Source organism: Limanda limanda, chromosome 1 (genome assembly GCF_963576545.1).
Source record: "Limanda limanda chromosome 1, fLimLim1.1, whole genome shotgun sequence".
In the NCBI taxonomy this organism is placed as follows: domain Eukaryota; kingdom Metazoa; phylum Chordata; class Actinopteri; order Pleuronectiformes; family Pleuronectidae; genus Limanda; species Limanda limanda.
The window spans coordinates 25053995-25066315 of record NC_083636.1 but is presented as its reverse complement, the minus strand read 5'-3'; the positions used below and the strand labels follow the sequence as shown (position 1 = coordinate 25066315).

Sequence of the window (12321 nt, the reverse complement as noted above, 5' to 3'; positions counted from 1 at the left end):
TAATAATCTAAATAATAAATCATAAAAGGTGAATGCAATACACTTCAGTAATATTGTATTGACTAGTTAACACATTGTTGGCTTTGCTTTAGTCATGAGAAAAATAAATAGTTATTTTCATTATATTATTACTATCAAAAGTTTTTCATTTTTAATCGATGTTCCAGGCCATCATGTCAATCTTTTTCTGACTCTAAGCTGCCTAAACAAAGAAACAATGCAGCAATCAATATTTTGTTCAGGTTGTTTCATGTGTATTGATGCAGAAATTGAAGACAATCTTTCTGTTCTGCTTCTTTGTTAAACATGGAGTTTTTACCTGCAGTGATATACAGTGTTCAATTTTAGATATGTATGAAACAGCGTGACATTTAAAAGTGGAAAAGCTGAATCCTACCTGGTTCTTTCTCCTTGTGAATCTGTGGTCCGTCTGTTGCAATAGAGCACTTGTCTTGTTATGTTTTGTGGACCTATGGATTGGTAAAGTCTGGGCGAACAGTGACATTTCATTTCAACACTCTTTATAAAACATTATATAGGGAAAAAAACGAATATTTTATAGTTAAGTCCCCCTCTAACATGACCTTCTCCTGCTTGTGTTAGAGTGAATGATGCTTAAGTGGCATGGTGAATGTAATTATATATCAGGCAGCTAAATATTTCACCCAGATGGGGCTCAGACTTGGATATTAGTCACGCAGCGCTCCAGAGTTCCTCATTGGACACAAATCCTATGAATGACCCACATGGAGCTAAACTCAATTTCTCCAGCAAATCATTTGGTTCCAGCATCCAAAAATATACAGACTCATAAATGTGACTCTGATCATTTGCACAGACTAGACGATCAGCTTCATAATATCCTGATTGAGTTTTTCACTAGGGGTTGTTTGCATATTGTATCTTAGTGCTGAGGAGTATATAAACCACTGTGGGCTTTCCAGGCACCAAATCCTATAAGATGTTTCAAAGGGAGAGTGTAGTAGTCGACATAAGCAGCAGAGATACACCAACAGATGGTCTTTTTGAAAGATTACTCTGTAGATTTGATCGTCATGAGTCCGAATGTGATCTTTGCAGTAGATTAACTTAGTGAATCAACTCAAGATGCTTGTAGTTCTAACTGACTTTGCCTTTGACACACATGCAGCTGGGTCTAGAATACAAATGTAGTGTATCCAGAATAAATCATAAAAAGTTTAACAGTATTTTTAGATAGATACAGTTATCACCTGATGCTGCAGCTCATATCAGATCTAAGTGGCTTTTTTGCCTCCCTCGTCTCTTTGTTTTCGGATCTATTTGTAAACCACTGGAATATTAAACAAATTAATATATGAGAATTTCACTCACCAAGGCCCAACTGTCTAAATTCAATCAAGCCACATCAATTGCACACACTCTCTTTTAAACCAGATCGCAGTTTTTCCCTTCCTTCTTTCTTTCCCTACTTCTCTATTTTTTATATACTATAATGTTTTTTGGGAGTGCTCAGCTAAATTTGTTGTATAATGTACTATGACAATTAGGACATTCTATTCTAATCTATTCTATTATTTTTTATTTATGGATGACAGGTAAGACTTCAGCGGGTTAAATGATTAGTAGAATCTTTTTCTGATGATATACTGATCGCTTGTTGCAGCTCTCAGTGAAACCATGAAAGGCTTTTTGGGAACCATTAGGAGATGAGATGCATGATCTTCAACACTGCCCCCCCCCCCCCTTTTCTCTGTCACACACACTGCAAACTGATCAGAGAGTCTAACATACAACAGCATTTTACTGTCCATGATCGAATGTCAAATAAGCCCTCTTTAATTTAAGATTTGCACCTTTCTACTCACATCACATACATAATGCAGAACTTTTTTGGATCATACAACAGTGACTGTACAGCTCAAGTTATGTCTGTGTGCACGTTCAACAGATGTGAACCCAGAAAACATCTGGCAGACATAGATTTAAGCATTTACTGGAGTGACCGTGACACAGATATTCTAGAAACCTGATGGCTTTAGAGCAGCACTCAAAGGACTTAAAAAGTGATTCACCTCTCCTTTCTCTGTCTTCCCTCTCAGCGTGGAGCTGAAGCTGGCCTCCCAGAAGTCTCTTGACGAGGTAATGACCCTTCCCAGTCTCACATTATAGAAACTATTTCCTTCATCCTGTTATAGTAGATAAGGGTTTGGTAAACCAGACACGGTGATTTGATTAATAGGTTTTGGCATAGTGAGGATAGACTTCCTGCTGTGGCTGAACTCTTAAAGCGCAGACGGGCTAAGCCTCTAGTTTAATGCTTCTATATTTGTGTGTGTTTGCCTCTCAGTACAACGAGGATCGCAACCATCAACAACCGGACATGAAGAGCAGGTGATGTGATCTTCCTTTTATTTCAGTCCAGTTCTGACTTTTTAACCTGCACTGATGTACTCTGACTTAATGGAGTCACTTTAAGTCATTTCCTGGGTATAGCTGTACAATATAGAAATTGGTGCTATTTAAATATATGTTCTTAAATGATTGATTGCTTTTGATAAACGTAAATCCCTCCAATTTATCGTGAAGCAATGAAAGTGCAATAGCATCAACTTTCTGTGTGAAGGCTTGATTTTATTTAAATTAAATTACACTTTAACACACTATAATTTAGCTGTATGTGGATTTAAAGCCTGTTTTGTGTTTATCTTGTTTAATAGCATAGAATATCTATCGACCTGCAGCTGTTAATTTCTGTTCTTACTTATTGTTATAATTTCTTATTTCTATGGTTTAATCTGCAGATTATTTTCGCTATTTCCAATTAAGTTTGTGTCAATAATTGTTGCATTACTACAATAATAACAAGAAATGTCTTAGTGAATATTAGAGGTGCTGGTAGTTGGATTTTGTTTCCCTCTGACAGAGCCAGGTTTGCTGTCTCCATCTGTTAACATTTTTCTGCCAAGCTTCAGTAACTGCTGGCTGCAACTTCATCTCCAATGAACAGATATTAGAGTTGTGACGATCATCTTATTGGACTCTTATCAGGGAAGCGAGTTTGCATATTTTGTATGATGCCAAAAAATGCTCTAGATATTTCAGTTTTTCCTTTTATTGAATCAAAACGTAAGAAACACTAAGACACAAATAGTGGTTGCAGAATTGAACCCCGGGGCACTTCACATATTTTAGGGGCTAAAGACCGAAAAGAAACGACCAAATCGCCAACCAAAATAAATTTAAAAAACAATAATTATGACTAACACCACTGTATTGCAGTTTCAGATAATGTCTAAAGATAATGTCTAGGCATAGAGTTTGGATTCTGAAAGCATTTTATTGAACTATATATCATTAAGTTTAGCTTACATCATTATCAACTAACTAAAACTGTAAAAACTATAACTTAAACATTCACTTGGTTTCCACTGTGTTGAACTACAACAACACATGTCAGCAGACGTAGAGATACAGTTTTTAACAGAGTGATGTGTCTTTTCACTTAAAAACATATAATATATATAAAAATATATATATAATCCCCAAATTCGTATCATTTTATCTTGAGTTGGCTGTATAAGAAGCTGGTAACATTAGCTCCATGTTTATGATTAAAGTCATCATGTCAGAGCTTCATGTATCCAGGTATTTTCCCACTGGAAACCAGGTCTGAAGTGGATCTGACCAGCAGGAACCAACCCTTCAGGGACTCCAATGTAGATCCAATCTTGTTTTAGATGAACAGTTTTCTTAGTGTGAACCAGTGTTAATTTTGGCAGCTATTTTTGATTTAGTCTTAGTCTTAGTCTTTTGACGAAAATGCATATTAGTTTTAGTCTAGTTTTAGTCATTTTTATCCTTCTTAGTTTTAGTCTAGTTTTAGTTGACGAAAACAAATTACATTTTAGTCTAGTTTTAGTCGACGAAAACAAATTACATTTTAGTCTAGTTTTAGTCACATTTAATAGCCACATTAAACTCCTTATCTTCCCTTCTCAGGTCCAGGGACCCCCTGTGTTGTGTCTACAACTGCATACTAGTCTAGCTTGCAGTACTTAGGTTGTCCATTAGATGTCCCTCCTATAGGTCTATAGCAGGGGTCGGCAACCTTTACTCAAAAAGAGCCATTTTGCCCCCTCTTCCCCCAAATAAAATTTGTCTTGAGCCGCAAAACATATTTGATAACAAAGCTGATAAAATTTTATATAAAGTTATACTATACTAATCTGTAGATTACTGCATTTATGAAATTATAGAACAACAATAAAGAAAACTGTTGACATTTTATTTATTTTTACCTGTTACAACAAAGGGAAACACCAAATGCTTATGAAGAGGAGAAGAAAATACACAGGCAAGTGTCGGCCTACTTTGAAATAAATTAAACGCAGAACTATGTAGGGTTATTTGAGTCATCCCCATATTTGTGGGAAATGTATGAAATAAGAAGTACCCTATTTTGAAATAAATAAAAACATATAGCTGCAGCCTATATATTTTAGTTGGCGTTGGCGAAATGTGAAAACAAAAATTGAAAGCAGATCAGACCGGAGGAGGAAACTGCAGCTCGGTAGAAACCAGCTGCAGCTTCTGCTCTGATCCAGAAGCTGCGGCGCTGATCTCAGAGCAGCTGAGACCAGAGGAACTCTGTGTTTTCACTGTTTCCATAGTTAAGAAGCAGCCGGTGAGTCAGTGACCGGCCTGCTTCAAGTGAACGAGCTCTGATCTCACTGTGTCTCTCTGAGCGAGTGCGCGGGGGCGGAGCCTCGGGACCGGTGCGCTGTCAGCAGCACACACACACACACGCACACACACACAGACACACACACTCGCCGCTCCGGGTACTTCATGACGGCCTGATACGATTATGTTTTTAAAAATTGTTGTGACTTAGTCAACCGCCAACATTTTCGTTTCGTCTCGTTAACGAAAATTAAAATAGATTTCGTCATAGTTTTTATTTTCAAAGATTCATTTCGTTACGTCTTCGTCTCGTCTTAGTCATGGGAAAAGGGGCGTTAACGAATATTTTTCGTTATCGTCAACGAAATTAACACTGGTGTGAACGACAGTAAGGTTTATCACATGTGTCAAGACATTTAGAGGTACAGTTTTAATATGTGGTTTATATTTATATTTCTCATTGTGTTATGCCTTATTTGAGCCCTTTCTAAGTCTGGGAACAAAGGAAGCTGTGAATGTCTCGGTTTAAAACGTCACCACTTCTACAGAGCAGCGAGCGAAGTTTAGAGTGAACGTAAAATAAAGCGAAGGATGGCAGACAGCAGAGGACAGTAATGGAAGAAGCTGATGTGCATTTGGTGTGAGATGGAAGCAGCAGCGGGATGTGAAGAGAGGCTGACAGCTCTGTGGTTTTGACTACAGGAAAATGAAAGAGCTGTTGTGCATTGAAAGCAGAAACAGTAGATGAGGAGGGAGATGGTGTGTTCTTAGGTGAACATAAAAAAAAAGACAGGAGACGTGATGCAGTGAAACGATGTTGCTGCACATCCACTTTCATGTCATGGAGATGTTGTTGTGCCAGTTGTTATGTTGTGCTGTTGTAATTGATTCTGGAGGCTGTTCTATGAACCACAACAAAAAGGAGATTCTGGGATGTGAATGTGTGTTGAATCCTTACTTTGATGTGTGGTTTGTATCTGGTCATTAATTTTAGTTTCTTTGGAATATGATAAAAAAAAGAAGAAATCTTAGAAAAAACATTGTTTTTATCAGCTTTAGTGTCCCATTTAATTCAGTGCCTAATTAAATCAATCCAATTTCAGTGGGTGTGAACATAGCAATAACCTAAATGTGGAATCTAATGTTGATTAGGCCAGAAACTCTGCATGAGGTCTGCGAGAGATGTGTTCTAGTCACAAAGACTACAAACAAGAACTAAAACAGTTTGCAGTTGTGACATTTCATCAAAAACTTATAAACAACGGATGAAACATGATAATCAAGTCACATATATTTATATAGCACATTACAAAACAACAGGAGTTGAGCCAAAGTGAGCCCGACATACATTATTTATAATTTCATCGATTATTTAATATCTTTTTTTTTTGACATTTTTTAAGCAACTTATGATATTTATCCATGTGATCATTATTGTGTTTTAATGAATTAGATCTCATATGTTATCAGTATCATATTATGTATTAGGGACTTGTCTGTGTGTGCGTCATATACACACCCACATTAGCACAAGTGATAGGGAGAAAGTTGGAATTAGAGGTTTGACATAGATAAAATGGTCGAGACTTTCTCTCTTATGTGGTTGTAGAACAGTTTGATGAAGTCATTACTTCACAGCTCTTGTTCAGCTGTTCTCAGGCCTGAGCAACACACTCTCTGATTGTCACATTTTTCCACAGAGAAACCAACTCAAATCGGGAACTGGAGGAGGAAGTCAAATTCCAGAAGTCAACCGGAGCCTTAACCTCAGACAAAGATCGGGAACTGGAAACTCTGAGGAATGAGGTGCTCACTCATGACTTTCACTCTTCTCTCAGTCTTCTCATTTCTTGGAAAGTCTCCATTGAGCTGCATGAGGGATTTATCAGTTTGCTCTGTCGCTGCAGATCGCAGTTCTTCGAGGTGAAAACGCCACGGCCAAGACCCTTCAGTCGGCCGTGGAGACGTTGGAGAGAGACAAAGCTCAGCTGCAGAGTCGTGTTTGCCGTCTAGAGCAAAGGCTCATGGGAACGCAGACCCCTGAGGGAGAAGACAGCGAGGCACCACTATCGGGTGAGGAGCCAACGACTTGAACATTCACACTCTGCACTTCTTATTTTCGACCTGTTTTCTGATTCATGGTGTGTTTCTGCAGGCGATGCGGCTCTCGAGCAGCTGAGGGAAGAGAAGGAGTTCGCTGAGGGACAGGTAAGACTGTCTCGATGCTTCCCAAAATATTTTATATGCTGCGATCAAATCAGCATGTGCCTGGTTCTCAGTTGTGTTCTTATTGTCTCCGTCAGATCAACTTCCTGAACAGTGTGATCGTGGACCTGCAGCGGAAGAACGAGGAGCTGAAGATCAAACTGAAGAAGCTCGCGCTGGCTGAGTTCAATGGCAACGAAGAGACTGATGGGTAAGGATTAGACAAATAAACAATGATTATTTGTGATTTTTCAATTCTTGGTCAGACAAAACTACAAGATGTTAGAGAATAATGAACATATCACCAAACCATGCACAAAAGAAACCTCCATACTCGACCCCCCCCAACCCAAATCTGAGTCAACACACAAACACATGCAATCATTCAAATATACACACAAGCAGGGACACAAGCAGACAAAAAAAGTTACACAACCTACATAAATGTTAAATTAAATTTGTCATGATTCGGGACACAAGCCAAAAAAGGAGAAAAAACTCAATCCAGTCCAGACTATACTCAGACCAACGTCAATTCTGTTCTCAAAGATCAAATTGTGTTGTGAGAGACAGAGAGTGGAGTGAATCAATGAAATAAGGAAAAATGATAAAAGAGGAAGTCAGTGTGTAGTGGTTAGTGCTGGTTGTGTGGTGGTGGCCACAGATAAACCAGTGATAAAATGAGCCTTAACATATTTTGGGTTCATTATGAAACTGTAGCAGGTTAGAGGACGTCAGCTTCAGTCCTATATACGTGGCCCAGGACACATTTGAATTCATTCAGCTAAAGAAATGCATCTCACTCCACCTCCAAATGTGGTCTCTGATCCCTTCACACCTGAACACTGAGCTGTCCACTTGTGATCAGATCACACAGGATGGATGTTAATACCAGGTGAAGAGAGATTAACATGTACAACCAAAAAGTCAGAGTGAGTGTAAGAGACAACAAAAATTGAACCTTATGCAGACACAATGGTCCATATCTACATCAAATAAAATAGACAGGCACAGACATGATAGAAATCTGGGTTTTAACAAATGATGAATCCTGAAAAGCTTTGCACAGAAGTTTAATACTGTTATGTTGAGACAATGTGATTTGCTATGATCATGTGAAGACTGAGTCCTGAACAGACCAAAACACACTCAAAGTAGCACCTCAGGTCAAGACTAATGTTTCATTTCGTATCTTTTTTTGTCTCAAATATACTTTCTCTTTGCCACCTAGTTTTGATGAAGCTATATCGAAGCGGGAGAAGAAGGCCTCCCTCCGTCTGTTCTGCGACATCTGCGACTGCTTTGACCTCCACGACACAGAGGACTGTCCCACTCAGGCCCAGAGCCCCGACTCCGTCCCTCACAGCACCTTCCACGGGAACCCGGCCAACGAAAGGCCCTACTGTGACATCTGTGAGGCCTTCGGACACAGCACAGCGTCCTGCAACGATGACCAGACCTTCTAGAGGCTCCAAAAAACTCTCCCTGCATTTCAATTCCTTCCCTTTCCTCTTTCATGCACATCTCACCTCTTACTCTCCTGCTACATTTCCTTCAGTCCAGCCCAACATGCCTGCAGATTCTTCCATATTGTATTTTTATACTCTATATAAGCATATCACTGGTAGCCACAGTTCTGACCCAAATCCTTTAGCCCGCAGCTCTTTTCTCAGAGGAGAACCGGTTCTGTAACGCAGAATGTCCGTCCAAATACGCTGCTTTAGTGCAATATTGATGTTTAGAACAAAAGGAATCCGTCCTCTGCACTTGTTTTTAACGTGTTGTTTTGGAGTCAAGGTTGTTTTCAAAAATGAGCATTAGTCACATTCAATGTGTTTTGGGCTTTATTAGCAAACATGTGATGCGACAAAAAGTGAAGCACAGTCAAAAATGAAGGGAAAATGAAATTCCTCTCGTACTTTACATTCCTGTCCTCTGTATCACACTCCTCAGTCTGTACGCCTGTCAACCAATCAGATACTGATACAGAGATACTGCCACGACTAACATTTTACTGATGTTTTATGCTTAATAACATTTTACAAAGCCACTTTGTCAGTTTATATCTTACAATAGAGTGTTAGGGCCACTTTTAAAGAAGACGTTATGCTCGTGTTCAGGCTCATTATTTTAATAATTATTATTTTACAAGTAGTATTACTGAAAACGGTTTACATGCTCTTTTGTGATTGGTTAACCGCTTCCAGCACATATAGGAAATGTCAGCCTCTGCTCTCGCTTAATCAGAAAAGAGTGAATATCTTGAGACCAAAAGAAAATCATTTTAATATTTCAATCAAAAGTTTTATTTTTGAAGGATGTTTATGGCATATTCTTGATATATAACAACTTTATTTTCTAAACCTTATGGTTATTTTTTTGGTTTACTTTATTTTGAAAATATTGCAACTTAATTTTTTGAAATATTTTGATTTTAGTCTCATAATATTACTACATATTAATATTTGAAAGGTTGTCAAATTATTACAACATTACTGGTGAGATATTACATAACACTTTATTCTCATAATAGCACAGCATGTATTTTTGCAACATTCGCCTACATAATTACTTCATGCTCTATATATATTATACCTTTTTTTTTTACTGTTGTCTCCTTAAATATCCCAATTTCACACTTAAATTTTCAGCTTTAATCTTTAAATTTTACAACTTCACTCTCAAATTCTTATGACTTTATTCTCTAAATATTCAGACTTTTCTAGTGGCCCTAGTACTCCGTCTAAATGTTAACACTTTGTAAAAAGTTCCTTCTTGACCTTGAAAATCCTAGTTTCCATGGTAACTAGTTCTTTACAGAGCTTTCAACTCTTTCTTGAAGTTTATTCCCAGGAACTTTAACAGTTTACACAACGTGTGGAGCGTTAACGCCATCTATCGATGAGGACTGAGATGCAAATGAAGGTTTCAGAAACAGCTGGCAGGTGGATGTTGAGTCAAAGAGTCACCCAGTTGATCTTAAACATGAAGGACAGGTTGATCTGGTTACTTGCTTACTTCTCTTGGATGGAGTGGCTCTGCAACGTTTGAAATTGCAGAGATCCCTTTTAGGACTCTTCTCGTCTCGTTTGCTTTAAATTTAGATTTGAGAATTCCATGACATCTGGGCAACTTGACTGAAAACTCCAGAAAAGCTTCTCAATTATCCTTGAGGTATAATTATTTTTAATTTGAGTCTGCTGTTGGATCCAAGGTCACGAGTGAACTTTCTATTTTAACATTGTTGTGTATTTACCTTTCAATAGGTCGGCATATATGCGTTAATATCACTCAGTAATATCACGGAACGTTACTGAGGACCTGTTGTAGCTCTTGATGATGTTGATACGTTTTGTTATTTATTGTCTAATCTTTCACTAACCAGTGATATACCGACAGGGAAATAAGCTAGCACTGATTTAAAGTGTTTATAATCTGTAGTAGGACTACTGTAGTGTAGGTGGGCGTCTGCCGCATGTTACAGGAACTCACCCAGATGAAACTATAGCAGCCTCGACTTGCTTAGATTTGCACTGTCCACTTTAACGATTCAGCAGAGACATACGTTAATGTTCCGATTCTAACGTTATATAAAAGTTATTTTATCTTAAAAGTCCGTTCAGATAATTCAGTAATGTCCCATTTCATGCTGCCCTCTTTAAAGATACAGTTTGACATTTTGGGGAAATTCTCTTCTTTGCTTTTCCATGTTGCAAGAAAAGATTGACACCACTTTCACGTGTGTATGATACATGCAAACCTATAGCTATAACAAAGCCTGAAAACAGGACAAACAGCTTTAGCCTGTGAAGTTTTTGTTTAAAATTAGCTGCTGCTAACATAACACACCTCACCTGAACCAAACTGGCTGACAAGTTGCACTGTGGGTAATGCAGCCACCAGGTTTTGACCAGAGAGAAGAATGTGGAGAAGGAAGAAAAGACGATATCTCCTGTTCTGCTACATTGATTTTGATCATTTTTGTATTTAACTGACCACCTTCAGTCCAACAATGCTCTGTATCTAACTTACGTGAGCAGTCTTTTAACCCACAGACACTTTCCTCATGTGCCAGGAAGCGAATTGGCCTATTTCCCAAAATGTCAAACTATTCCTTTAAATGTATCCAGTATAAAAACATGTATTTTGACGTATCTCGTTCTTAAGCACAATGTTGGATCATATTGAATCTTCCAGTGTAACAGTGTATAATACATGACTAACCATTGACACTAGTCTTTGTAAATACCAGTCAGACGCTTCTGATAAATGTGTACACAGTGCCATGGAACAAACAATAGCTTTTATGTGTACGGCAATTTATTTTTTCTGCCCTGTTGATAAGATCGACGTTGTATATGGAGGTTTCCACTCCAGAGGAAAAACCAAGCCCCTTTGTATAGACTTTAAAAACATGATGTACTTTGTAAGTGATATGTCTAATTATTAGTGTCATGTTTTATATATGTAACATTTTCAGGCACCATCTATAAATGGTTTCCAAATGTTCAGACCATTTGACTGACGTTGGTGTGGTGTAAGATGTCCTGTTTTCTATGTACTGTATACTCCTGAACAGTCCAATAGAAATACTAAGAACAAAACCGCTGCTGTATTGGTGTTTGTTCCCTCCGGCAGGAACCTGGTGTTTTTGTGTAACACTCTAAAGGCACCGCCATTAAATCCCACTCTCTAACCCGATCGTATAGATTGGCTGCTGCACCGCTTATTGCAATCTCATTCCCACATCCATTTACTCTGGAGAGGCTCGGGCAGCACAAAGAGCCTGCTCTATTTTTCATGAGCTGCAGAGAGTTGTTACTTTTACATGAAAGTGGCTGAAGGGAGCCCAGGTTTTTGTCAGTGAGTCCAGCATTACAGACGACACGATGAGACAATCTGCTCATGCAGGATTTAAACCACCAAGACGATGCTGCAGTCAGCTTCCGAAGAGTTAAGAGGAAAGTTTAGATAAAATGTATCCGACAGTGCCGACTTGGACTGTTTAAATATGGACTAGATTTTACCAGAGAAGCATATGACTCTGGAAAAATGTTTCAGATTTGAGATACATCATCAGTGGATTAGAAAGTTTATGCAACTAAATTTGGTGTTCTTTAGCTACAAATGTGAAAGATCCCTTTTTTCATACATTCCCTAAAATAAAATAAAAGTTTCATGAATCTGAAACTGTCTAAATGAGGGTCTGGCCTCTCTGGGACAATCTATTCTAGATTTGACGGGTCTAAGTACAGTGGATTTCAATCGAGACCTGGTCAGAAGTGGTCTAGATCTTGAGTCAAGATTTTTCTTAAAGTCAAGAAAACACTATCAAGTTTTGTGAATTTTATTAAGAAAACAAAACCATTGGACATGATAAAAACCAAGCACTACTGATGGAATAAATAAGTCAAACCAAACCATTAATCTGTACAAGATCTAACGTGAAAC

The 12321-nt window shown here is 38.2% G+C and overlaps 1 protein-coding gene across 2 annotated transcripts in view; it reads left to right on the top strand.

Moving 5' to 3' along the window:
• Positions 1–11474, top strand: part of clip1b (CAP-GLY domain containing linker protein 1b) — a 35113-nt gene extending 23639 nt beyond the window's left edge. For both annotated transcript variants that reach the window (XM_061085191.1, XM_061085140.1), the window contains 7 exons: positions 2082–2121; positions 2330–2373; positions 6366–6471; positions 6573–6738; positions 6821–6873; positions 6969–7081; positions 8102–11474. In XM_061085191.1, the coding sequence (XP_060941174.1) occupies positions 2082–2121; positions 2330–2373; positions 6366–6471; positions 6573–6738; positions 6821–6873; positions 6969–7081; positions 8102–8336 (757 nt within the window). In that variant the 3' untranslated portion in view covers positions 8337–11474. The remainder of the gene's footprint in view (positions 1–2081; positions 2122–2329; positions 2374–6365; positions 6472–6572; positions 6739–6820; positions 6874–6968; positions 7082–8101) is intronic.
• Positions 11475–12321: the final 847 nt, after the last annotated feature.